The sequence below is a fragment of the Macrobrachium nipponense genome, chromosome 5, assembly GCF_015104395.2.
Source record: "Macrobrachium nipponense isolate FS-2020 chromosome 5, ASM1510439v2, whole genome shotgun sequence".
Lineage (NCBI taxonomy): Eukaryota > Metazoa > Arthropoda > Malacostraca > Decapoda > Palaemonidae > Macrobrachium > Macrobrachium nipponense.
Window position 1 is genome coordinate 58,884,302 of NC_061107.1, and position 27,665 is coordinate 58,911,966.

At 47.8% G+C, this 27,665-nt stretch overlaps 1 protein-coding gene across 1 annotated transcript in view; it reads right to left on the reverse strand.

The window, feature by feature from the left end:
- Window positions 1–27,665, reverse strand: part of LOC135215359 (uncharacterized) — a 519,194-nt gene that overhangs the window by 431,669 nt on the left and 59,860 nt on the right. Inside the window, exon 2 of the mRNA XM_064249919.1 lies at window positions 12,761–12,936. Coding sequence (XP_064105989.1) covers window positions 12,761–12,936 — 176 coding nt within the window. The remainder of the gene's footprint in view (window positions 1–12,760; window positions 12,937–27,665) is intronic.

Here is a 27,665-nt window from a genome sequence, read left to right on the forward strand (position 1 = left end):
GGTTTTTTGTTTATGGTGTTCTGGGGTATATACAGAACTTTTTGATAAAATATTTCAAGTGAGTGCAAGTCTTTACTTTAATCATAGTCCAATGGGGTGGTAACTTTACTATTGGAGGTACTTGTTATATTTATATTTAATGACTCGAACAGTCTATTAGTTCTAATTGGGGAAAGGTGGTGAATGATTGTTTATAAAGACATCCCTTAACTTCAAATAGACTTTTAGTTGGTGAATCACTTGCCTTGATTCTTAATGCCACTTTTCATGGTTATGAATTCTCTATGGAGGGATAGTGGCAGTTCGCCGCATTCAACTTGTACAGAGGAGACTGGTGAGGATCTAAATGCTCCTGTGCATATTCTTAGGCCTTCGTTGTGAATTGGGTCTAAATATTTTCAGCGCTGCTTCTGAAGCTGACCCATATATTTCACTTCCATAGTCAATAATTGATAGCACTGTTGCTTTATAAAGTATAGTAAGAGTATGTCTATCAGCTCCCCAATTTGTGTGAGAAAGTTTTTTAATTAGGTTTAATGCTCTTTTGCATTTCGATTTTATGTAAGTTATATGGGCTTTCCAGTTGAGGTGTGCATCAAATATTAACCCTAAAAATTTTGCAGTTTGGCTAACTGGTATATTATGGTTTCTCATTTTTAATTCTGCTTCACCTTTTTTCCAAATTTTACTTTTATAAAAAATGACCGCTTGGGTTTTTTCTATGGAAAATCTAAATCCTACTGATGAGGCCCATTCATCTATTTTTATTATAGTTTTATTAATAATTCTTTCTGCATGTTTTATGCGTGATGCTGTATAATATATTGCAAAATCATCCATATACAAATTACTCTTAATTCCGACCGGTAGCATGTTACTGATGTTGTTAATTGCCAATGTGACAAAGTACCACTAAGGACGTACCTTGTGGTACTCCATTTTCAAAGTGGTAAATATGGAAAAACATTATCTATTCTCACCTGGAAAAGTGCGGTCAGTCATAAAGTTTTTAATAAATTTAGGAAGATGGCCGCGGATATTATTATTATGTAAAGATTTTAATATTGCATACCTCCATGTAGTGTCGTATGCCTTTTGAATGTCAAAAAAGACAGCTATTGTAATTTGTTTTCTTTCAAACCCTCTACGTATATGGTCTTCCAAACTACACAGAGAATCTAATGTAGACCTATTACGTTGTGAACCAAACTGTGTAGGACTTAAAATTTTATTTTCACGAATGTGCCATGTAAGTCGTGCATTTACCATTTTCTCCAATAACTTGCATATACAACTTGTTAATGAGATAGGTCTTATAATTATTCACATTACTATTCATCTTTTCCTGGTTTTAGGTATAGGAATTATTATTGCATTTCGCCATTTGTCTGGAAACAGTTTTGGAGCCATAAATGATTGTAAAATTTTAATAAGTATGATTTGCCAAAGGTGCTAGGTGGCAAATCATCTCAAAGCAAACATCATCTCCTCCAGGGGCAGATTTATTACTGTTCAAGAGAGCATATTCTAACTCTTCCATATTGAACTTTTTATTATAATATATATCTTCCTTTGTCTCAAAATTAAGTATAATAGACTCTGCTTTGTTTTTTACTTTTTTAAAATGTTTGTCTAGATTTTCGTCACTACTTATTTTGGCAAAACTTGCCCCAAGTATGTTACTTATTCGAAGGGATCTAAAAATTTTATTTCCATTATCTAATATAGCTTGTCTGGGTGGTCTAATGTTTGTTCCATTTATTTTTCTGAATTTTTCCCATACTTTTTGAATGGATGTTTCGCTTGATATTTCCGACACATAGGACCTCCAAGATATTATTTTACCTTTTATTACTTCTTTTCTAAATTTGGCTGATATTTTATTATATAAAGGTTTTAATACATCTATTTCTAATAGTAAAATTGTCATTTTTAATATATTTTCTTCTGTGAATGGTTTTGATTTATTAACTTTATTGAATCTTCTGTTTAGAGTTAACCTTCTTGCTAGAGAGTGTTTTTCTCGTACTAATTCAGTTAGATCATCTGACCACCAGGGGACTTTAAGTTTTTTATTATGGGGTTTTGAATGTGGAATAGCTTTGTCTGCTGCCTTTTTAATGAAGGACACAATGAAATCGTTCGTCTCATTGTGATTTCTCAAATAATCATAGGGCGGTATTTTATCGGTATGAAAGTAAAAAATGTCCCAATCTGCTTTTTGCATGTTGTAATGTGGAGAATATGGTTTTGGTTCATTATTTAATAAGGATATTATTATGGGAAAATGGTCACTTGAGTAGGAGTCATCACATATATTCCAATCTAGTCTGTCAACTATATTTGTTGAACAAAGGGTGACATCTCTGTGGAAAATGTTCCATGGGTTCTGGAATAATATGTATTTACTTCGCTGTCATTCAGACAACAAAGATTATTAGCGTTCATTAAGTTTCTATTTTTTGCTCCATCTTTATCTGGAGTAATGTTGTTATAGTCCCATATTGAGTTATGCGCATTGAAATCTCCTACAATTAATATTGGATTCTTAAACTCTTTTATTATTTTCTGTAAGTGTTTAAATCATACTTTTTATTAGGCTGATTGTATAAGTTAATTATATCAAACACATTATTTTCGATTTTCATTGTTATTGCTGAAATTTGCAATTCAGTGTAATCTATATCTAATTTGTCATATATAATTTTATTATGGACATATATTGCTGTTCCTAAATTATTTTCATTTTCCTGTGATGTTGTAGCTAATAGATATTTACCTATTTTTGGAACACGTTTTCCTATGTGTTGTATACATATACGTAATCATTGGTCATGTTCGCTAATAAGTCGTTGGACTTCCCTAAGTGCATTCTCGTTAACAATCCATTTATATTCCATTGTAATTATATAAACGATTGAATATAAGTGGTCAAATTAACCTAGATTATTAAAGCTGATATTTTCTTAAAATTTTTTATAAGTTAATTTGTATTTTTGTAGGTCTTGATTCATTTTTTGTTGTAGTTTGAATCTTACTTTCGTTAACTGTTACTTTTTTTACTATCTTGATTTGATTTTTCCATTTGATTTTCTTTAGAATATTATCTACAACACTGATGTGTTTCTCTTTGTAATATTCTAAGTGTTCAATACACATACAACCTTCTTCATGAGATTTGATGTTTGTTTTTTCCTTACTCCTATTCCTCATGAAATTCTTATGGTGTTGGTTAGGCTGTCTTTAGTTATAGTCTTATTTTTGTGGCATCTTGCTATAAAGCATTTACTGCAGCCGCATGTTATCTTCATGTTTCTCAGTTTTTTTTGTGTTTTTTTTTTTTTTTGTTTTTTCCTTGTTTTTTCCGTGGTGGTGCCTATAATTGGTGATGGTTGAATTTCTTCGTTTTCACTGTAGTGACCTGTATTTTGGTTTTTCCATTTCATCTGAATTTTGTGATTTCGGTTCCTAGAGGTACTATTGTACTATGGGAGACAGTGGAATATTAGTGTTTTGTTTCTGAACTTTAGCTTTCGGAGAGATTGGTGGGTTATTTATCTTTTTACAGACTTGTTTGGTGGAATTAGGTGGGGTCTTATCCAGTTGCCTCTTTCGAGTAGTATCTGTTTTTTCACATTCTTGTGATTTTAATTCTTCTTTGTTTTCCTCTATGTCATTATCTATTTCAATTTCCGATAAAGAGCTAAATCGATTTTCCACAGTCGTAATATTATGTATGTTTGAAGTTAGTTCTTTTCATCTTGTATTTTTTGTGGTGGTATTTCTTTATTTCTATTATTATCAATTGTCTCAGTTCTGGTATTGCTTGACTTTGAGGTGTCTGCATACCTATTTCTTAGCTGGGTCATTTAATCCTCTCACTTTCAGTTCTAACTTTGCTTCTCTTATCGTCATTCCAGTTCGTTCTTGTAATAATTTAAGTTCTGTATTGTAGATATAGAACGCACACAATTTAGATCTGGCATGATGTTCTAATCCACAATTTACGCATTTGGGTTGCCACAGTTCCAGCGTGTTTTATGGTCCTGCGAGCTGCAAAAGGCACATCTATAAATATTCCTGCACTTAATTGCTGTATGACCATATTTGCAACAGTTCTTGCATTGCATAGGTTTAGGAACATAAGGTCTTAGTTCCCTATTTAATCCTAGCATTTTAATTTTTAAGGGTAGGTTTGGCCACTGAACTTTATCTTGGCTATTTTCATAGTTTGACTTTTGTCTTTCCTGCTTGGGACCTCATATACTTCGCAGTCTTCAACATTATTGTACCTTTTCTTTAATGAATCTAAAAGTACCTTAATCTATTCTAATGTTTCATCCTCAAGATTTGGTACTACTACTGTGCCTTGCCACACTGTTCATTGTATCATGCCTTGTAACTTTTATATTTATGTTTACTATATTTTTTATACATTGATAATTTTCCGATTGGTTTTTGGTTGTTGTTTCAACCAACCATTCCCTTTTTTTAATTTGTCTTATGCTCATCTCTTGCGATGGGCATCGATTCAATAGGTAATTTTCTAATTTTAATAAAGATATCTCTTTGTCAGCTTCTAAGTTCAAAAACCTTGACCAGTTTGACTCCACCCAAAGAGAGAATCAAAGTGAAATCAAGGTTAGGGTCCTGGCGATATCTATTTCTTTTGGGTTTATTTGTATGGTAATAATGTCTTAATACCACTCTGATTCATTATTTGTGTTATCCTGAGAACAGTCCATTGCCATGCCATAAGTCGTTGTGAGGTTCATTTTATTCTCCATATATAGTATTAAACAAATTTCATCAGGATGAGGTCCCTCTCACCAAAAAGGCAACCCAACGGGGGAGGGGCAATGCCGTTACACACACTGGTAACTGCCCTGGGTCCCTCACCTGGATATACGCCATACCCACAGTGCCTTAAGGGTCGTCAGTCCCATGAGATCGGACCCAGCACTGTGGGCATGGCTCGACTTAAAAATTTCCCCTCGCTCAACCACGTCAGGTACTCTAGTTTTTTACGGGTGGAGAGGCATGCCATCCACTCCACCCTCCATCAAGTTAAAAGAGCTGTCAATTCAATAGTCCAAAACCATGCCAGGGTCGTCAACGAAAGAAGAAGAAGGGAAAGGGGAAAATTTATAAGGAGGAGAGTAAAGGAGTTAAAGGTCCCAATGTTCAGTTGGATCCATAGCAGAGAGGAGTTAGGCGTAAAGGGGCATACTCTCTCTGCAGTGGATCCCTAAGCACCCCCCACCTCGTCAAGGAGTTGGGATCAGGGTGGCGGTAGGTAGAATGTTAATAATGCTGGCATAATGGAAAAATATTCATATGACACAAGGACAGTACTCTATTTGATGTTGTAGCAGGAGACACTGATCTCCCTACAGCTATTGCATGATATTTAAGATCCTCCAAAGACTAAGGTAATGCTTTTGGCAAAACCCAGTGCGACTTCCAACCAGTATACATACTTCTTCAGATCATTAAAGTTCATCTATTTGAAGAAATTTACTGAAGTTGTTATAGCCCGAATACCATGCACCTTGGGAAATGACCCTGGGCCGGCTTTCTTGATAAAATACAAAAACTGCTGCCTAATGCCCTTTAGAGATATGTACCACCACCCCCCCACATGAAAAAGGGGGGGGGGGGTCCTTCGGAAAAGGTAGAGTTCTAGATAGTCCTTAAGAGTTTTAACTGGAAATAAAGTTGGATGTTGCGAAGCGGAACAACCTTCCATGGGGACCACCTTACCAAAGGGTTCTCATTCTTAGCCATAAAGTATTTATTTGGTGAAAGCACACGTCACCCGAGGAAAGGAATTCTATATGCCCTTGGCCTCTAGATAAAGATGACTTCTGGCACTGCAGCCAGACTTTATAAAAACAGTGCTTTATGCAAAAAGGTTTGGCAATCACATTTGAAGTTGTCTGTTTTAGTCTAACCTGAGAACATCGTTAAGAAACCATGACACTGACGACGGCCTGTGAATGGGCCGCAGGCGTGCACATGCCCTTGGGATTGAGGTGAAATAAGACTCGGTTAGATTTATACCAAACCCGAGAAGAAAAATCTTTTTCAGAGCTGACTTAGTGGTTGTTATTGTGGCAACTGCCAAGCCTTGTTCGAATAAAGTCCTGAAGAAGGTTATAGCCACGTTCATTGTCATTACTTTGACATTTGATTCCCTGAGAAATGTAGACAATTGTTTAACTGCTGAATCATACTGGCGAAGTGTAGATTCTCTTTTGTCAACTCCAAGAACAAAATGTTCTGGTGGATCAATGTCCCCTACTCTCCTACCTGCAAACTTCATGAAATCCATAATGATAGGGTTTTGTGAAGACCTGAGGAATCGAACACAGTCACCGTTTGAACTTGTTGCTACAGCCTCAAGTCCGGGAGAGGGTGAGGACGAAGACCTAGTTCCAGGAGAAGGGGAAACCAATTGCTCTTGGGCCAGTGAGGAGCTATGAGAGCCACCTGAACTTCGAAGGATCTCAACTTGTGCAGCACCTTCAGGAGAAGGTTCACTGGAGGGAATAAATAAACCTTCCTCCACTGGTTCCAATCTATACTCAGGGCGTCCGTAGCGTATGCCAGAGGGTCCAGATTTTGGGGCTACGTAACAAGGCAGCTTGTGGTTTGCCCCTGTAGCGAACAGATTTACTCCAGACCTGGTACTCTCCTGCAAACCCTCTTGAAAGATTCCTGGTCCAGTGACCATCTGACTCCAGGGGACTGACCGGGTGGACAGTGCGTCTGCTACTACATTGTGGACTCCTGCCAGATGGGTAGCTGATAGATGCCAGATGTTCTTGTCAGCTAGAGAAAAAATTGCTATCATCACGTGGTTCACATGACTTGACTTTGAACCACCTCTGTTTATACAGTGTACCACTACCGCACTGTTGAGAACCAACCTGATATGAGTCTTCTCCGGAGGGCGGAGCTTCTTTAAGGTCAGAAACACTGCCATAGCTTCCAGGATGTTGATGTGAAGCTTTTTAAACTGAGGTGACCAAGTTTCCTGAACCTCCTCGTGCTGTGAATAACCTCCCCAACCTGTCAGTGATGCGACTGTATGCACCAGTAGGGACGGGGGAGGGAACTGCAACTGTAACTCTTTGGCTAGATTTTCAGCCATTGCCCATGGACGTCGACGTTTCTTGAGAATCAGAGGTACCCGGCCGAACTTGTCGCGACACTTGGCATTGGCCTTTGAACGCCAAACTCGACTGATGTCCTTGAGCTTGGCTTTCAACAGAACGTCTGTGACTGAGGCAAACTGGAGCGAGCCTAGGATCGTCTCCTGATCCTTCTCGAAGCCTTTTTGCATTTTAAGAATTGGCTTGTTACCTTGGCAGTCTCCTTCCCCTTCCCTGATGGAATGGAAAGATTGTGTGAATCCAAGCCCCAATGGATACCTAGCCACTGGAACTTGGATTCTGGGGCCAATCAGGACTTGGTCCTGTTGATCTTGAACCCTATATATTCCAGGAAAGAAATGACCTTGTCCGTGGCTTTCATATACTTGTCTTTGACCATCTCCCAGATTAGCCAGTCGTCTAGTTACGCCACACCATAACCCTGAGACCTTAGCTCCTGCACCACTACCTCCACCAGTTTCGTGAAAACCCTTGGGGCTATATTCAGCCCAGAAGGGCATTACCTTGAAGGAATAGGCTTCTTTCCCTAGTTTGAAGCCCAGGAATGGATGGAAGTGCCAAGCTATCGGGGATATGATAATAGGCATCTGTAAGATCTATAGAGGTGGTGACGCCCCTACTGGAAGTTAAGGTCCATACCTGAGAGATGGTCAGCATTTAGAACTTGTCGCAACGAATGTACAAGTTTAAAACGGGACAAGTCAAAGATCACCCTCCTTTTGTCGGTCCCCTTCTTTGGGACACTGAATAGACGACCCTAAATTTCAAGTTCTTTGTCCTGGAGACTGCTCCCATTCTGGAGAAGGTCCCTGGAGTAATCCATCAACAAACCTTGCGTTGGTTGCTGATAGAAGGTGATGGGTGGAGGAGGACCCTTGATCCAACCCCAGCCTAGGCCCCAGGATACTATGCTTTCCGCCCAGCTGCTGAACCCCCAACGATATCGAAAGAGATACAGCCTGCCTCCTACCTGAGGAACTTCATTAAGATGATGAGGGTCGGGTTCCTCTTCCTGACCATGCACCTCTAGCTCGCCCTTGGGCTCCGGTTCCTCCATGCTGACGAAAGGGGCCTACTAGCCTGCCACCCTAGCAACCTTGGTAAAAGGTTTGAATGACCCAGATTCTCATAGACCGGGCGGTAAAAGCAGGCGACACTGAATACAGTGGGGGAAACCTGTTGGCTAGCTGACGGCGAAAGGAAGACAAATTGATGCTGTTGCTGAGGCTGAGCCTTAGAAGACAAAGGCTGGGGAACTTGCTGAATTGGTACAGCTTGTAGCACAGGATGCTGTTGCGGAACTTGGAAAGGTTGGTACCTTCTTTGCCTCTTCCTAGCCCTAAAACTGGAGGAAGAAGACTCTCATTTCCTTTTGAAAGGAATGCCCCACGCAATCTGATGCTTTGATTAAAACGTGATGCCTCGTCCTGAACCTCGTTACTGCCGAAGCTGGGAAGAGATCTGCACCCAGATTGAGGAAGCCAGAAGCTTGTTGGGTTCGTGCCTAATCGTAGCTCGGATAGAACATGCTTCCTGCAATTTCTCTTAGTAACCGCAAAGTCGCACGAGTCACATTGCATGCTCAAAAGTAACAACTCCGCAATGACCTTAAACACCGGCTCATGAGCGTACTCCAGAGCCGCCGTCTCCGTCATCACCAGGGAGTTAAGAGACCTTGCAAGACGTGTCCCAGCATCAAATTTGGCTTGGATCAGTGCGTCTGACAGCCTAGGGAGGAGCTCACTAAACAAGTTGATTGCACAGTTTGGCTTTAAGCTTGCCTACCGAGAATGTAGCCGGCAACTTCCACAAATTCTCCCTACCTGGGAGTAGCAATGATGTGGGGATCTGTCTCGCTAAGCTGGGGCTCTTCCCGAGTCACTGCCTGAAGGGCAAGTCCTGCTACCTTTGATGTAAAAGGTAAGGGGTTCCCAGTCATCAGTCGTAAACATCGTGAAAGGGCTTTTAAATGCTGTTACCTTAGTATTTGAGCAGTTCCACTCTTCTAGGCTCCGTATCCATGCTTGCTGAGCCTGATTGCTAAAAAGGATAACAGTCCCCTTGGAGACCTTATCCTCCCTAATCAGAAGCTGCCTCCATAAGCCTAACATAACCTATAAATGGTGGCCGTAACCCTTCGGGGAAGAACTCGAAATCCTCAAGTCTACGTGTACCACAACCTTCTACAGTCAACATCCCGTTGACAAACGGAGCGAAGTTCACCACCCTCCAAGGATTACCAGGGTGGAACGGAGGGAGCGTGGACCCGTCAGGCATGCTCTGACCTTGCACCAAGTTACTAGGAGGTGCCGGAACTGCCGACTCCTGTCTGAGACCTGCAATCAGGGAGTCCTGTGCACCTAAACTTTTAAAACACTTCCAAACCTTGCTGCAACTGCACTGACTAAGCTACCAAGACCACTGACATGATTTTAAAATATTCGTGTTGAACAGGTCTTGGCCGACTAAAGGGGAACCTTCCTGCCCTCCCTACGGTACCTCATGAGGTATCCGATCTCTAGACGTTGATGGAAGGGGACTTGTGGGGCAATGGGAAGAGTTCCCTCCTTGAGGCCTTGGATTTGCAGACTTAGAAAGAGATCTCAGCCTAGGTTTAATATGTGTATGAACCTCTGGCACCTGCCCAGGCCTTGGCTTTGTCTCTGATTTGCTTTTTAAGCAAGGTTTTACCCGAAGGTTTTCTCTTTAATTTAGGAATCACAGAGAAGGAATGCGACCTGGAAGGGGCAAACCTCTGTGAACCCATGAGGAATTGGAAGTAAAGGGAGAGGAAGAATCAGAGTCACTCGAGGAAAGACCCCGGTGACCAACTAGGCTAGCCTCATTAACACTGTTACCTGTACCCATATCTAGTGTAACGGGCAAATCCTCACTACTTCAAGTGAGACTCCTTCCAAACCAAGGTCCGGCAACTCTGCCTCTTGCCATTCCATAACTGAATCTTGAATTGATTTGATAACTGGTGCTGCGACTTTTGGGCCAACGTTATCCGGTCAAGCTTTCCCGGGCTGGGAAGGCATGCCATATCTTGAGGTAGAATATACGGCTTAGCTTTCCCTACGTTCCGTCCAAAACCTCCAACCCAGATCTTGAAGGTGGAGAGTGCAGCATGCTTAACAGACTGGTCCGTCTGTAATGCAAGGAATGTGTCAATTTCGAGTAAAATCTTTGAACATTATGCTTACATATGTTGATTAATTAATGTTATTTAATTTAAAGAAAATTTTGTTTAATTTGTCTTTTATTTTATTATTAGTAAGTTTTTTGCTTTTATTCTTTCTTTATTTTTTTTTTTAAACACTTAAAACAACCAAGTAGTGTAAATAATTCCATTCCATTGAATATGCATAGAACAAGCAGAGGTGCGGTAACTTACCGAACGAACAGGTAGCCTGTTGTACAAGTCGTAGCAGGCAAAGCAGTTTTCGTGATGCCAGACTACGGAATCTGTAAGCAATACTGCGCACGGGGCATGGTATCCGTTCCCTGTGGCGACCTGCAGAAACCACTGTCACGGTGAGACCGGTGCTTGTCCTCACGGCACGTCGAACCGCTGGCGCCAGCGATCGGGGGGACCTCTTCCCAGCCTCAGCCCGTGGCCGGTCAGAGACCATCACGTCAACGGGCCGGGTAGCCAGCTGGTCGCTACGGAGAGCGAGAGCTGGCCCGTGGTGAGAGTCGCCTGAGCGGCTCTCACCAGCCTTCAGCTGTGTGCCGTGAACCTGGTGCTGAGCAAGCTCAGGCGTTCTGATTCTTGGCTGAGCGACCGTACACTCGGTACCTCTTGCAAACGAGAGGCCGAGACGGAACCTGGTGTAGCGGCAGAGCCCCTAACACCAGGCGAGGAAGTACCAGTATTAGCTAGTACCCCTCTGGTCCCCGTAGTCTTCTTCCTTGTGGAAGAAGAGACGGGCCCTGCTCCCGAAATAGCAGGAGGACCAGTGGAAGAACCTGAGAAGCTCCCAAAGGAGACTTCTTAAGGTGGGGAGGAGGCAGCTTCCTTCTTCTTCCTCGGCTGTGAAGCCTTGGAAGTCAAAGGGGGAGGAGGTGACAGAGTACGACGACTAATAATCGGACCGACCGACCCACCTTCCATCTTCTTCGTCAGCTTCCTCTGACAGACGTTAAGTCTGCCATCCAGGGCGGAGCCGGGGGTTGCTGGTGCCGAAGCAACAGGGCCCAGACGCACCTGTCAGGACAGACCAACGTCTGGGGCAGCACCACCATGAACAGGAACGACGTCAGCAGGTGTGGACCTCTCAGGAACAGCAGGAACGGTCAGCACAGTCTGGGCAGGTACGGCAGGCGGCACAGGCATCACAGGAGGCGGAGCAACAGCCAGCGACATCCTCGGTACTGGCGGCAGGTCCAGGGCGAGCTCTTAAGGCAGCGAAAGTCTGGTCGCGGCAGCACGCAAACCCGGCGGCGGCGCACGCCCCACCCCCCCCCCTCGGTACAGCGATCGGACCCTGCACAGCGGCTGTAGGTGACACTTACACCACATGAGGAGAATACACCAGGTGAGGGGGGGCGGCGTACCCTGGAGTCGACAAGGTGGTCGTCGTAGTGGTCACCGTCCCATGGGTGACCGCAGCAGACCCAGCCAAATGATACAGCAGCCCCTGGACACTAGGCACGCCCTGCAAGCCCAAAGACGCCCACACCTGACCAAGGTCATCCCTCGTGGCAGAAGCACCTGCGGAAGCAACAGTCGGGTGATTAGGGGGGGTTTCTCCTCACACGAGGGGGGGGGGGACGAGCCCCACCCCGAACGAACAGAAGACCCCGAATAAAATTGAACGTCGGGGTACCGAGCGCCCTCCTCCACACTCGACAGATCGGGTGAGGAGAAGGACCTGGAAAACCCCCCGAAGGGGAAGGTGCCATACGCGGGAGCTGAGCAGGGGGCAGGAAAGAAGATGAAGTATCCGTCACCAAGGGAGTCACGGGAGAGCTTTCCGATGACTCCTTGGCAGGCCTTCGCTTCTTCCTACCCTCATACAAGCCCCACTGCACCTCCGACCAATTCTCACAAATTACACAGGGCTCGGCGTGAGAGCACTCCCGCCCTCGGCACCGAGCACACAATACATGCGGATCAATTTCGGGGAAACTGCGGAATTTCCCGCATTTATGCCCTTCAGTACCGGGGCACAGTCGTCGGGTAATAGGAGGGCGCGGAGAATCCATGATCCGTAATACACTTCAATAATAATGAAAAAATGAATAATTGTACTTACAATTTCAGTTTCACAATTGCAAACAGAAAGAGAAAACACAACCATACGTATGACAAACGACGACGAAGCGGGCAGAGCGCGTTGATACACACGTCCACACGCCAGCAGGCTGAAAGCAAAAGTGGTTCTTCACCTCCCAGTCGCGCGCCGCGCACTGTCGGACAAGCAGTTAACTACCAAACCCCTTGTTCGAAAGCTTACGACCTATCCAGCTGCCGCTAGTAACCTTCCTATTGTAAAAGGACCGAAAGGTTTGTATCCCGTGTCAGAACAAATTGGTTATTTTAAAAAGTTTACTCATATTGTCTGGCTTCAACTTACCTTTAAACATTTCCGTTGAGCTTCTACTCAAGTCCACTACTTCTGAGTCAGACATTTTCGTAAAGTTCATGGACTGATGTTCTGAAGAAGGTTCTGTGTTATTAGTACAAGGCTTTTTAAGATGAGGTTCCTCAGTTTGATCCTCACTGTGAGATTTTGGAGCATGTCCCTTTACTCTGGAAATTAATTTTGCAATTTATCTAATATCTTAATATAAGTACATATGAAAATATAACAAACTAACAAGTGAGTGGGTGGAAGTTACCTACCGTACTACCCTCTTACCTCTACTGTCACCATTCACTTTTTACTTTCAGCAACAGACATATGTGGGATTGGTTTGGGGCTGGAATAAAAGCTTATGGTTTCTATTACTAAGAAAATAACAATTTGTCGAAAATTGTATTTTTCCTAACTATACAAACCTGAGGTCCTTTACAATAGGAAGGTAACTTGCGGCAGCTGGAATAGTCGTAAGCTTCAAACAAGGGAGTTCGGTAGTTAACTGCTTGTCCGACAGTACGCGCGCCGCGCGACTGGGAGTGAAGAACTACTTTGCTTTAGGCCAAGGAAAATGCAGAGTGAGGGGTGGCATGAGGTGGGACTATGTGTAAAGGACCTTAGGTTTGTATAGTTAAGAAAAAATGTTATTGTTATTATACAATTAAGTTTGTTCATACTTACCTGGCAGATATATATATAGCTGTATTTTCTGAAGTCCGACAGAATTTCAAAACTCGCGGCACACGCAGTGGGCGGCCAGGTGGTAGTACCCATTCCTGCCGCTGGGAGGCGGATATCAGGAAACCATTCCCATTGTTTTCTATTCATATTTTATTAATGCCACTGTCTCCTGAGGGGAGGAGGGCGGGCAATTTAATTATATATATCTGCCAGGTAGTATGAACAAACTTAATTGTATAATAACAATAACATTTTGTTCATGCCACTTACCTGACAGATATATATATAGCTGAATCCCACCTTCGGATGGTGGGAAGAGACAGAATAGGATTTTTTTGTTTTTTAGGAAACTTAAATTAAGTAGATGATATACATCTTGGTTCCTCACCTGTTAGCAAAGTAGACTCTGTGATTACTGTCAACTTAAGGCTGCTTTTAGCTTAAATCAGAGTTGCCAGCCAGGTGGAGACCTGTAGTGCTGGTGAGTTCTGGATGATCTGTCAACGGGTACGAGACCTCAACGTGACAAGACCATCGAGCCATAGATATGAGGGCAACGAAGCAACTGACCACCACCTGACCAACTATTCAAAAAAACCCTTAAAACTAACTAAAGGATGGGAGATCTTCACATAACTCACCACAACCTAAAAAACACAACAACAAATAAAGACTAACCTAAGCCTAACTAGGGATAGGGAAAGAGCTACTTCCGGAACCACCCCAAGACTGTGTCCGCAGAAACGTATGCCCCAGTGAATTACAGTCGTCATAAATCGTTCTCAAACATCCCTTAGGTAATGTGAGGCGAAGACGGAGTTTACTCCCTCCAAAAGGTGCAATCAAGAATTTGTCCTTGATTGACATATTCTTTTGGAAGGCAAGAGAGGTAGCGACAGCTCGAACTTCGTGAGCTTTTCACTTGTAAGAGGCTCAAATCAGTCTTCTGGAAAGATGAATGAGCCTCCTTAATAACGTCCCTCAGAAAGAAAGCAACAGCATTCTTAGATAAAGGTAACTCTGGTCTCTTCACAGAGCACAGAGATTACCTGAGGGACCTCTTACCTCTTTTGTTCTATGTACATAGAACTTGAGAGCCCTGACCGGGCACAGGGCTCTCTCTGGTTCTTGGCCCTCCAGACTTTGACATACCCTTGATCTCGAAAGTTTTCGGCCAAGGATTCGAAGGATTTTCATTCTCGCCGAAGAAAGTTGGGTTCAAAGAGCAGACACGCAATTGTCTCCTGTTTGAATCCCACTAAACAAATTACTAAACGCTTGAATCTCACTAACTCTCTTAGCCGTCGCAAGAGAAGTTAGGAAAAGAGCCTTCCTTGTCAAGTTTCGAAGAGACGCTGCCTGAAGCGTTTCGAAAGGGCTTGACATAAGGAACTTAAGAACCACGTCAAGGTTCCATGACGGAGGTCTCATTTGAGGAATCTTCGAAAGTCTCGAAAGATTTTAAAAGATCATGAATGTCCTTGTTGTCAGAAAGGTCAAGGCCTCTGTGCCTAAAATCCGCTGACAACATGCTTTTAATTCCCTTGATGGTAGGGACCGCTAATTTCTGCACTATTCATGAGAAAGAGCAGAAAATCAGCTATCTGTTCACAGAGGTCGAGGAAGAGGAAACTCCCTCCTTTTTACACCATGCCCTGAAGGAAGCCCACTTCGATTGGTAAACAGCTCTTGTGGAAGCACGTCTTGCATTTGCGATTGCTCTCGCAGCTGCTTTCGAAAAACCTCTCGCTTCTGGGCCAACTTTTCGATAGTCTGAACGCAGGTCAGACCCAGAGCGGAGGAGGGTTTTGGTGATACCTTTCGAAAGTGAGGCTGTTTTGAGTAGATCTTTCCTCCAGGGCAATGTCCTTGGAAAGTCCTACAGGAAAGACATGACCTCTGTGAACCATTCTCTCGCTGGCCACATCGAGCGATTAGGGTCAACCTCGTCCCTTCTGAGGCCGCAAACTTCCTCATGACTTCCCCCAAATCTTGAATGGTGGGAAGGCGTACAGATCTAGACCCGTCCAATTCCAAAGCAACGCGTCTACAGCGATCGCTTCTGGATCCAGGACCGGGGAGCAATAAAGAGGAAGTCTCTTGGTCCTTGACGTCGCGAATAAGTCGACCAGAGGTACGTCCCCCACAACCTCCCAAACAGGTTCCGGACACAGTCTTTGTTCAAGAGGTCCATTCCGTCGGTCGGATTGGTTGTCCCGAACGGACCTGAGGAAGATCGCCCTGACGTTTTGCACTCCTGCAATGAACCTCGTCAGGATTGTCACCTTTCTTCTCTTGCCCACAGCAGAATCTCCCTCGCCAGGAAAAACAAAGTTCTGGAGTGTGTTCCTCCCTGATTTTTCAAATAAGCGAGTGCTGTGGTATTGTCTGAGTTTACCTGAACAATCTTGTTCTTCAAACTCCTTTCGAAGAACTGCAGAGACAGAAATATTACTGCAAGCTCTTTGACATTTATGTGCCAGGCTACCTGTTCCCCTCTCCAGGAGACCTGGAAACCCTTCCGTTCCCCTCCTAGTGTTGGCTCCCCACCAGCCCGTGATGGAAAGCGTCGGAGTAACAACACTAGGTCGGGGGGCTCAGAGACTAGGGACACGCCCTCCTGTAGCTTCTGAGGGTCGAAACTACCATCTTAGATGGTTCTTTATCGGAAGAGATATTCTCAATATGGCATTGAGATCGTCCTTGGCCTTCCACTCGTCCGCAAGGAAAAACTGGAGAGGCCTGAGGTGCAGTCTTCCCAAGGAAACAAACCTTTCTAGCGAGGAAATGGGTTCCAGCAGACTCATCCATTCCCTCGCCTGAGCAAGTCTCTTTCCCTAAGAAGGCCGAGATCTTTTCTAAACCTAGCCGCTGACGTTCCTGGGACGGAAACGCTCGAAAAGCCACTGAATCCATCTGAATCCCCAGATACACGATGGACTGTGTCGGGGTCAGATGCGACTTTTCGAGGTTTGACAAGAAGTCCCAGGGACTTTGCTAGGGCTAAAGTGAACTGCAAGTCCTTCAGACACTTTTCTCTCGACGACGCTCTGATCAGCCAGTCATCGAGGTACAGGGAAACTCTTATCCCCGAAGAGTGTAGCCACCTCGCCACATTCTTCATGACTACAGTGAACACCATTGGAGCCGTGGTCAGGCCGAAACACATACTCTGAACTAGTGCAACACTTTTTTGTCTAAGACGCCTAATACTTTCCTTGAACGAGGGTGGATCGGGATGTGAAAGTACGCGTCCTGCAAGTCTAAGGACACCATCCAGTCGCCCGGGTCTCAAGGCTCCCAGAACAGAATGAGGCGTCTCCATCGTGAATTTGGTCTTTTTCCACGAAAAGATTGAGCCTGCTTACATCTAGAACTGGACGCCAACCTGACGACTGCTTCGGTACTAGGAAAATCCTGTTGTAAAAACCTGGAGACCCCAGGTCCGCGACTTGTTCCACCGCTCTTTTCTCGATCATTTGTTGAAGAAGATCGAATAACACTTGCTTCTTCTCTCCCTGATAGGATGGAGAAAGGGTTCTCTGGGAGTCGTATAAAGAGGAGGAAGATCTAAAAAGGGGTATCTTGTACCCCTGCTCCACGATCTTGAGGGACCAAGAGTCCGTGTCCCTCTCTCCCCCACGCTCCCGCAAAAAACTTCAGTCTGGCTCCGACTGGTGTCTGAAGGACATGCTTCTCACTTGGAAGGCTTTGACTTAAAGGAAGCTCTTCCTCGTTGAAAACCCTCTCCCTTCGAGGAGCTTGCTTCTCAGGGGGGAGGGGGCCCGCCCCACGAAAAGGGAGGGCCTTAACCTTGCTTTCGGCGGTCGCGAACCAGAAGCTGAAGAAGTTGAAGGTACTGCGAACGTCTTGTAGACTGGGCTAAGAGATCCTGCGTTGCCTTCTCTTGCAAACTGCTAGTCAGGTCCTTTACTAAAGTCTGGGGAAGAGATGGTTCGAAAGAGGAGAAAAAAGCAAATCCGCTTTCTGAGCTGGAGTCACTGAACGAGCTGTGAAATTGCACAGCAAAGCTCTCTTCTTCAATAAGGCCGTTCCAAAATGAGAGACGATCTCCTCCGGAACCATCCCTGACGGCTTTGTCCATACATGCTAACACGCTGGACAGCTCCCCCAGACTGAGAGATTCTGGGCTTCTCGCTTGCAGATCCAGAACTCCCAACAGCACCAGTCAAGGAAGTTGAAAACTTCAAGAGTCCGGAGCAGACCCTTCAAATGATGGTCCGTCTCCGTAGAGGTCCAGGTCACTTTAGCAGTGGATAAAAGAGACCTCCTCTGCGAATCCACCAAGCTGGAGAAATCTCCTCGAGCTGAAGAAGGGATACGAACCCCTACTTCTTCTTTGGTTCTATACCAAATACCCCCTTTTTCCGCCGACGTCTAGCTGGAGGCAAAGCGAAAGTCGTCTTGCCTTGATCTCTCCTTCGAACCATCCAATCTTGAGTTTTCTTGAACGCCCGTTTAGTGGAGAGCGAAGTTTTCATCTCAACAAACTCCGGGGTTTTACCAGTCTTAGAGGATGAAAACTGCGAAGAGGAGACTTGGGAGCTGCAGGCTGAAACTTGTCCTCGAAGGACGAACGCAACAGCCGCACGAGAACTTTATAATCTGAGATTGAAGGGGCAGCAGAAGGTTCCTCTTCAACCGAGTCAGCCGAACTACTCAGCTCTCCTTCTTCTCTAAACGGAAGGAGGAGACCGCCTGTCCGGAGAGGGCGTACTAATGTCGGGTCTTTGTCTTAATCAAAGGACCCCTATCCTTACTGGATGAAGCCTTATTTCAGGCCGTCTTCTTTATGGCGCTTACCACTTGAAGCAGGTATACGTCCTGACGAGGACGAGCGTCCTTAGCGACACCCGAGGCAGCCTCACTTGCCAGAGAAGCGTCCTTACGTTTCTTACATGAAAGGGAAGACATGTAGCCGAATACGTGCATGTGCGCGCAAACTAGCGTCTTGGGGTACGACTTCTTGGTCGGAGTCCCCAAAAGCGTCTTGAAGAGCGTCCTGAACGTCCTGTCGAGCGACCTGGCAAGAGCGTCCTGGCCAAGCGTCCTGCCAAGCGTCCTGCCGAGCGTCCTGCCAAGCTTCCTGCCAAGCGTCCTGCCGAGCGTCCTGACAAGCGTCCTGACAAGCGTCCTGCGTCGAGCGTCCTGCCTAGCGTCCTGCCTAGCGTCCTGCCTAGCGTCCTGCCTAGCGTCCGCCTAGCGTCCTGACGAGCGTCCTGACGAGCGTCCTGACGAGCGTCCTGACGAGCGTCCTGTCGAACGTCGTGAGCGTCCTGCCGAGCGTCCTCAAAAGCGTCTTGACGCAACGTCTTCCCAGAGGACGAACGAGATCGGCGAATCGCCGAAGGAGACGCGATCGCGAACGAGACGAAGTAGGAGAGGGAGAAGGAGACTGCTTCGTCCTCTTGACGGGCAGTCTAAGGTCCTTCCTCCGCTTAGGCTCGACTGCTGCTGGGCGAGTCCTCTGAGCCATAAGCGTCGATAGCTGGTCCTGAAGGGACAAAGAATGTTCTTCGTTGGAGAGGAACGAACAGAGGAAGCAGGACTGATCCTGCGAGAAGACGAGGGGCGAGGGGTACGCCTCCTTCCTTCTCACAGGTACAGCTACCTGCTTCTCAAGGAGACGCGCCTGTGACACGCAACCCAGCGTCCTCATCGGAGGAGATCTTACCCCTTTTTTTGAGGCGGAAAGCGTCATACGCATCCTCCGACGAAAGCGGCGATACAGGACGTGAAGCGTCCTCAACACGAAACGTCCTTTTCAGAGGACGAGAGTCTTCCGAGCGCTCCACCCCTTGCGCGGGGAGGACGCTTCGGAGGACGAAAAGCATCCTTCAGGACGCGCGCTCGTGCGCGCTCCTTGGCAGCCTGGGACTTTGCAACAAGGCCTGCCGAAGGGGACGCCAGATCGGTGGGGAGCCCCCGTAACCCTCTTGCGGCTTTCGACATACATCTCCGAGTCTTGGGAGTCCGATAGAGGTATAGGCCTAGAGGCATTATGGGGCCGATCTGACGCCCCCTCCACAACACTAGGGCACGATCACACACTTGCACCGAGCCAGTTTCCAAGGCTTTCACTTTGGTCTCCAGAGTGCGTAGAGACTCCAAAATAATAGAGAGAGCATTAGCTTCTCCCGACACAGAATCAGAGCCCGAAGGCAACACAGGTTTAGGAGATGCAAACTCTACAGGTGTTAATACAGGAGAGATATTAGCCTTACCTTTGGTAGAACCACTCCTGGAGGAAGACCTCCTGATCCTATCGCGTTCCAATTTAAGGCGATAGGACTCATATACTCTCCAATCATCATCGGTCAATCTCTCACATTCATTGCACCAATTATCCACCAAACAATTATGCCCCCTACAACTCATACATACTGTGTGGGGGTCTACCGATGCTTTCGGTAGCCTCACCTTACAATCAGTCCTCACACACACACTGAAACTCACAGCACTTGTTGATCCAGACATCACGTTTACAGAAAAGCCAATCCAAAGTCAAAAACGGTCCACTATCGCGCATGCCAATTCAACAATCCAATTCAATACCAAAAAACCAATCAGAATACTTAAAAAAGCGAGTCAAATCCAAAAAATCCTGAGCAGAGGTCTGTAAACAGTTGTTTACCGACCGGCGACAGAAAAAAATATGAATAGAAAATGGGAATGGTTCCTGATATCCGCCTCCCAGCGGCGGGAATGGGTACTACCACCTGGCCGCCCACTGCGTGTGCCGCGAGTTTTGAAATTCTGTCGACTTCAGAAAATACAGCTATATATATATCTGTCAGGTAAGTGGCATGAACAAAATACAATTTTTGACAAATTGTTATTTGTTCTGATACGAATACAAACCATCGGTCCTTTACAATAGGAAGACTCACTTCTTGGTGGGAGGAATCTGAGCCTTAAGAACAGACTGGTGTTTGCCCAACCTTGGTTCCCTCCCTGGTCTTAAGAGCAGAGGGAGGGATCCTAGTCTCTGCCCAATGATCGGGCTATGTACCGCAGGATCAATGGTCAGACCTCTGGACCCAAGTAATAAGAGGGAGGCAAGTGTACCTCTTAAAACTAGCAAGCAAGAACTCGTCCCTATTGCAAAAGGCAATATGAAGTCATGGGTTTGTCTCTTGTTGGCTTCCACTCCCCCCCCTCCCTTGTTGGGGGAAGTGGTGGATATCGCTCCTATCCCTAATGAAAAGGATAGGATGGGGCTCGGTCGAGTCGCTCACCTGCAACGTATCCTGCTCCAGCGTAGTGACGACCACGTTCCTCTGCCCACAGGTAGAGGGGGAGAAAAAGATGGGGAAGAGAAGCCAGTCACACTCTCATTCCCTCATCCATTCATGCAGTCACACAGGATGCGATGCTGTTCTGTCCGCTCGGGTGCTGGGTAAGCTACACAACGTGTTGAGCACCCACCCATGGGTTCCCAAGGAAAAGTGTACCAAGGACCTGTGGGCAATATCCTGAAGGTAGGAGGTGAAGGTGGTCTGGTTAGACCAGACCCCTGCCTTCAGGACCTGCGCCACAGAGAAGTTCTTACGGAACGCAAGGGAAGGACCAATACCTCTGACTTCGTGGGCTCTTGGACGAAGGGTACGGATGTCGTCGCTACCATCAACTTCGTACGCCCTCCTGATCACCTCACGCAGCCAGAAAGAATGAGTGTTCTTGGATACTTCTTTCTTGGTCACCCCGGTGCTAACGAAGAGGCGTCGACACTCAGGCCTGAGGTGCCAAGTTCTCTTCAGATAGCGCCGTATCGCCCTCACAGGACAATGCAGCATCTCATCCGTATCATTGTCGGTGAAGTCCATTAGGGAGAGGATTGATAAGACTCGAACCGGTCGTCAGGATCGAAGGATTCTGAGTCTTCGTAACGAACGTTTGGGATGAAATCGAGCATCACAGATCCCATCCCCCTGGTATGCTTGACATCGAAGGAAAGACCATGAAGTTCCCTTACTCTCTTCGCCGATGCCAGGGCCAGCAAGAAGAGGGTCTTAAGGGTCAGATCCCTGTCTGACGACTCTCGGAGTGGCTTGAAGGGCCTTCGAGTCAGACTCCTAAGGACGAGAGTCACGTCCCACCCCGGGGGCCTCAGTTCCCTGGGTGGGCAAGACCTCTCAAAGCTCCTCATTAGCAAGGAGATCTCGAATGAATTCGAGATATCCACTCCCCTCAGTTTCAGGACTAGGGCCAGGGCGGCTCTATATCCTTTGACTGTGGGGACGGAGAGGAGCTTCTCTCGGCGAAGAAACACGAGGAAATCCGCTACCTGCTGAAGAGTGGCTCTGAGAGGAGATAGCCCCACTCTACGACACCAACCAGAAGACAGCCCACTTTACCTGGTACACAGCTGCAGAGGACTGTCTGATGTGCCCAGCCATCTCTGTTGCTGCTCGGTAAGAAAAGCCTCTCGCTCGCAAGAGGTACCGTTCTACGTGTGGCTGGACGAGAAGGTTGTGCCAAGGGGGAATCTCTCTCGGTGCTTCTGCAAGCAGAGCCAGCAAGTCCGGGTATCAAATGGCCTGGGGCCTTTTGGGAGCCACCAGGATCATCCTGAGATTCGGGGTGGCCCGCACTCAGCTGACCACCTTGCAAATCAAGCAGAACGGGAGAAAGGCGTATGCGAAGAGGTTGTCCCACGGGTGTTGAAGAGCGTCCTCTGCAGCTGCCCATGGGTCCGGCACGGCTGAAAAGAAAACCTGAAGTTTCCTGTTGTGCCGGGTGGCGAACAGATCCACTACTGGACACCCCCACAGGTTGAAGAGCCTTTCTGCCACGTCTGGGTGTAGGGACCATTCGGTCCCTATCACCTGATCCCAACAGCTGAGCTTGTCTGCTACTACATTCCTCTTGCCTGGAATGTAGCGGCTGACAGCTCTAGGCGAGTGGAGCCACGGCCCACTCATGCACCTGCAGCGTCAACTGGTGCAACAGGAGGGACACTAGGACCCCCATTTGTTGTGGACGGATGCCATTACCATGGTGTTCTTGCACATCAGCACCACCGAGTGTCCCATCAAGCGGTCCTGGAAGTCTTGGAGAGCGAGGAACGCTGCATTGAGCTCCAGGACATTGATGTGAAGGTGCTTGTCATGATGATCCCACACTCCTGCAGCCAGCAACTCCTCCAGGTGTGTGCCCTATCCCTCGGTAGACACGTCTGAAAATAGCAACATCTCCGGGGGGGAGGGGAGTGCGGAGCGGCACTCCTCTTAAGAGGTTCCTGTCGTCCAGCCACCAGGCTAGGTCCTGCCTCACCTCCTCCGTGAGCGACACGGGGAAGTACGGTGGGTCTCCTGCCTGTGACCAACTCTCCTTTACTCTCCACTGAAGAACCTGCAGGTGAAGACGCCCGTGAGGGACTAACTTCTCGAGTGACGACAGGTGGCCGATCACGACTTGCCACTGCTGACCTGACTGTTCCTGCCGAGACAGGAACTGGTCGGCTGCCTCCCTGAATCTGCTGATCCGCGAGTCTGCGGGGAAGACTCACCCTGCTACCATGTCGATCAGCATACCCAGGTACTTAATCCTCTGCTTGGGCTCGAGGTCGGACTTCTCAAAGTTTACCACGATCCCCAGATTGCGGCAGAACTCGAGGAGTCGATCCCTGTCCTGTAGCAACTGCGAGCAGGAGCTCGCCAGAACTAACCAGTAGTCGAGATACCTCAGAGGACGTATCCCTGACGAGTGGGCCAAAGCAGACACCAGAGTGGACACTCGCGTGAACACCTGTGGGGCGGTTGAGAGACCGAAGCAAAGTGCCCTGAATTGGTACACCGTCCTGTCGAGGATGAAGCGGAGGTACTTCCTGGAGGATTGATGGACGGGTATCTGGAAATACGCGTCCTTCAAATCCACTGAAAGCATGAAATCGTTCTCCCTTACAGAGTCGAGCACAGAACGTGCTGTCTCCATCGTGAACCGAGACTGGCGAACCAATCGGTTCAGGGGAGAGAGATCCATCACCGGGCGCCAGCGCCCCCAAAGACTTCTCCACCAGGAATAGACGGCTGTGGAAGCCCAGTGACCAATCCCTGACAATCTCCACAGCTCCCTTGCTCAGCATGGCTTGGACTTCCTGTCGAAGGGCTACGTCCTTTGGTGTTCCAGGAACGTAGGTCTGAAGATGGACCGGGTTGGAGGTGAGGGGTGGCCGAGACTCGAAGGGTAGTAGATACCCCTCCCGAAAGACGCCTACTATCTAGGTCTCCACTCTGTAGTGCTGCCATGCTGCCCAATGGCTCGCCAGGCACCCCCCCACTTCCGGCAGCAGGTGAGGGGGAACGCCGTCCCTAGCGTTTCCCGCCTCTCTTCAACTTCTTCCCCGCTCCTCCTCGTGGGAAGGAGGGCTGGGAGGAGGGCTGATTGCGACTGCCCCTGGCAGAAGTCGAAGGCAGTCTATCCCCCGAACTTCGACGAAGCGATCGTCTTAGCAGCCGAGGAAACGCTAACCAGGCTCTTGGGCTTGGCCGCAGTCGATTGAGGCTGCCTGGACGCCTTCGAGACTGCCTGGTGTACCAGACAGTCACTGTCATCAGTGCGCCGTCGTTCCACCTCAGCGTCCACCATCTCTCCTGGGAAAAGAGAGGAGGAACTCCGCACTGGTCCATTACGAAGACCCAGTGCCCGCCTCACGCCCAGCCGCCCTGGGTCACTTGGGTAAAGACTGCGTCCCTACGCCGAAGTACCAGGTTGGCCCACAGGTTTGCCGTCTGGTGGGCGAGGTAAGAGATGGCTCTACCTCCAGACTGGCACAGCCTCCCGAAAGCCGGGTCACCTTCAGGAGTGCTATTTCCCGAGGTGGCCGCGACCTTGGACACCGTGAGGGACCACAGGTCCAACCAGGAGACTGCCTGGAAAGCCGCCATGGCGGTGGATTCCAGTGCAAGTGCCTCCTGCTGCGAGAACCACAGGTTCTCCGACAGGATTCTGCTGCAAGAAACACCCCCAGAGTTACCCTAGCTAGCTCTGGGTTAACCTGTTTGGGCAGCATCGGATCCTCCATAGGCAAGTAGAACCTCCTCTGTCACAGTAGAGGTGGGGGAAGTAGCTTGGACGATCTACCAGACAGTAGCGAACCCTCCTGTCCGGAGACAAGCGAGTCCACCTGGCCTAGCACCGAGTCGGCCAGCTCTGATCACGGCAGACCCACCGTCGTCTTGGGTTCCTTCTTAGGACCCCAAAACGACTCGAGCCGGGACGTGGGCTCAGAAGGTGGGAGTGGCGATCCTTCCCTGAGGTCGTTGTGCTAACAATAACCTCTGCAAACGACCTCTGGATCTTGGGAGTGACTGCGTCTTGAGGAGTAGGACCGTCAAGCCCCTTCGAGAACGCCTCTCGAGAACCTCCTCCTTCAGAAGGAGGAACAGCGACAGACCCCTCCTGGTCTCCTCCTGCCACTTGCGCGTACGACCTGGTCGGTCCTAAGACCGTGCCTGGCTCATAGGGCGTCGTGGTGGGACCGATCGCTCCGTGTTGACTCGCCCTTCCCAGTGTAACCCGAGGAAGTTGAAGGAACCGGAGAGGAAGACCTGACGCTCCCCCCTCGCTCACCCGTAGAACCGGTGTGCTTGGGGGGCTGCAGGTGATTGCCAACCCGCGGTGGCGATCGAGCTGCAGGCCTGGTTGCGCAGCTCTCCTAGGGAGAGCGGCTCGACCAAGAACAGCGGCTCCGTTCCCGTGTGTCGGAGGAGCTGCTGCTGGCCTTCTTACCCGCCCAGTCCCAATGGGAGCGGCGGTCAGGAGACCTGCGGAGACCTGCAGAGCCACTGTCGCGGTGGGAGCGGTACCTGTCCTCACAGCGCGTCGAACCGCCGGAACCAGCCGAGGCTGGTTCCTGCGATTGAGGGAACCTCTTCCTAGCCTCTGGGACCGTCATGTCAACCCTGGTAGTCTGCAGCTCGCTACGAGAGCGATCGCTGGCCTGGCGGGAGTCACCTGAGCGACTCTCGCCAGTCTTCCGCTCCGTGCCTCTGTCTTGGCGCCGAGCGAACTCGGAAGCCTGAGCCTTGGCTGTAAGGTCGCCCGCAGGAGACCGTACACTTGGTACCTCTCGCGAACGAGAGGCCAAGCCGGAACCTGGTGTAGCGGTAGAACCTCTAGCACCAGGCGAGGAAGTACCGGTGTTAGACGGTGCCCCTCTGGTCTCCGTTGTGTGACAGGCCCTTAGAAGCTCCTGAAGGAGACTTCTTAGGGGGGAGGAGGCAGCCTTCTTCTTCCTCGGCTTGGAAGCCTTGAGAGTCGAAGGGGAAGATGCGGCAGCAGGCAATGACAAAGAAAACGATGACGACACCTTCCTCTTCTTCTTCGTCAGCTCAAGGGCTATTGCCGAAGCAACACGGCCCGGCTGCACCTGTTCGGAAGGACCCGCGACTGGGGCAGCAACACCACGGGCAGGAACGACGTTGGCAGGGGCTGGTCCAGGCACGGCAGGTACGGCAGGAGACGGGGCAGCAGCCAGCGACATCCTGAGTACCGGTGGCAGATCCAGGGGCAAACTCTTAGGGCACCGAAAGTCGGGGGCTGGGGCGAGAGCGACAAACACGGGTGGAGGCGGCATGCCCCTCCTCGGAAAGACAGTGATCGGAGCCTGCACAGCAGCTAAAGGAGTCACCGAAGCCACATGCTGAGTATAGACCCAGTGAGGAGGGGCGGCATACCCTGAGGTCGAGACGGTGGTGGTGGTGGTGGTGGTCACCGGTTGTAAGGGCCTCTGAGAGAGGTCCGCTTCAGGTTCGATATGAAATAATAAAAAAATGATATTGTTAAGATACAATAAAGTTTGTTCATACTTACCTGGCAGATATATATATAGCCAAGTCGACAATTTCAAAACTCCCGGCACACGCAGTGGTCGGCCAGGTGGTTAGTAACCCATTCCCGCCGCTGGGAGGCGGGTATCAGGAACCATTCCCATTTTCTATCAGATTTTCTATTCCCACTGTCTCCTGAGGGGAGGTGGGTGGGTACTTTGATTATAAATATCTGCCAGGTAAGTATGAACAAACTTTATTGTATCTTAACACTATCATTTTGTTCATGAAACTTACCCGGCATATATAAATATAGCTGAATCCCACCTTTGGAGGTAGGGAGAGACAGAAAAGGATTTTAGGAAACACATTGCATGCAGATGATTGACATCTTGGTTCCTTACCTGTTAGCATAGCTGACTTCGTGATTACTGTCACCCAAGTCTGCTACTGCTTTACTAGAGTCTCCAGCAAGGTAGCTGGCGAGTTCTAGATGATCTGTCAACGGGAGCGTGACCACAATGTGACTAGACCATATTGACCATACCATGAGGGCTAAGAAGTAATATATATCACCACCTGACCAACCTAGCCAAACTTAAGGATATTTAACTAACGCTTAAGGATTGAGAAGTCCGCCACTGGCGGGCGACCCAATAAATATAATTAACAGCTCTTCCTAACCATTTTCTATAGGATAGGATGAGTGGTACTTCTTGCCTCCAAGATTGTGTTTGTAGACACGTATGGCCCTAGCAAGCAGCAAATCTTATATGTCGTCTTCACATCCCGCAGGTATTGTGAAGTGAACACAAAGTTGCTTGGCTAAAACGTGGCACTCAGGATGTTACTGAGTGCCATGCTCTGTTGAAATGCTTCTGAGGCCGCGCCCTCACCTCGTGAGCATTCAGTTAAAAAGATTTAAAATCTTTTATCCAAACATGACGAATGAGCTTCTTTGAAAGAAATCCTCAACAATAACGCCAGGGTGTTCTTCGACCTGGGCAAGTCTGGTCTTTTTACGAAACACCGCAGATTGTCCGAAGGACCTCAACTTTCTTTAGTTTTAACTAGATAAAACTTGAGAGCCCTGACAGGTCACAGGGCTCTCTCTCTCTTTTGCCAAATAATTTATGCCATCCCCTTGATTTCCAAGCTTCTGGGCCAAGGGTTAGACGGGTTTTCATTCTTAGCAAGAACAAAAGGCTTAAGAGAACACACCGCATTATGTCCTCTAAAGCCAAAACCTCTGATGATGGCTTAAACCTCACTAACCCTCTTTGTCTTATCTAGAGTGGTTAGAATTTTGGTCACATGCAAAAAGTTACAGACAGGAGATATTCGAAAAAATTTTTTACATCAGGAACTTCAGATTAAGCCTAAGTTCCATGCTGGAAGCTTCGATCTATACAATTTAGAGATTTCCA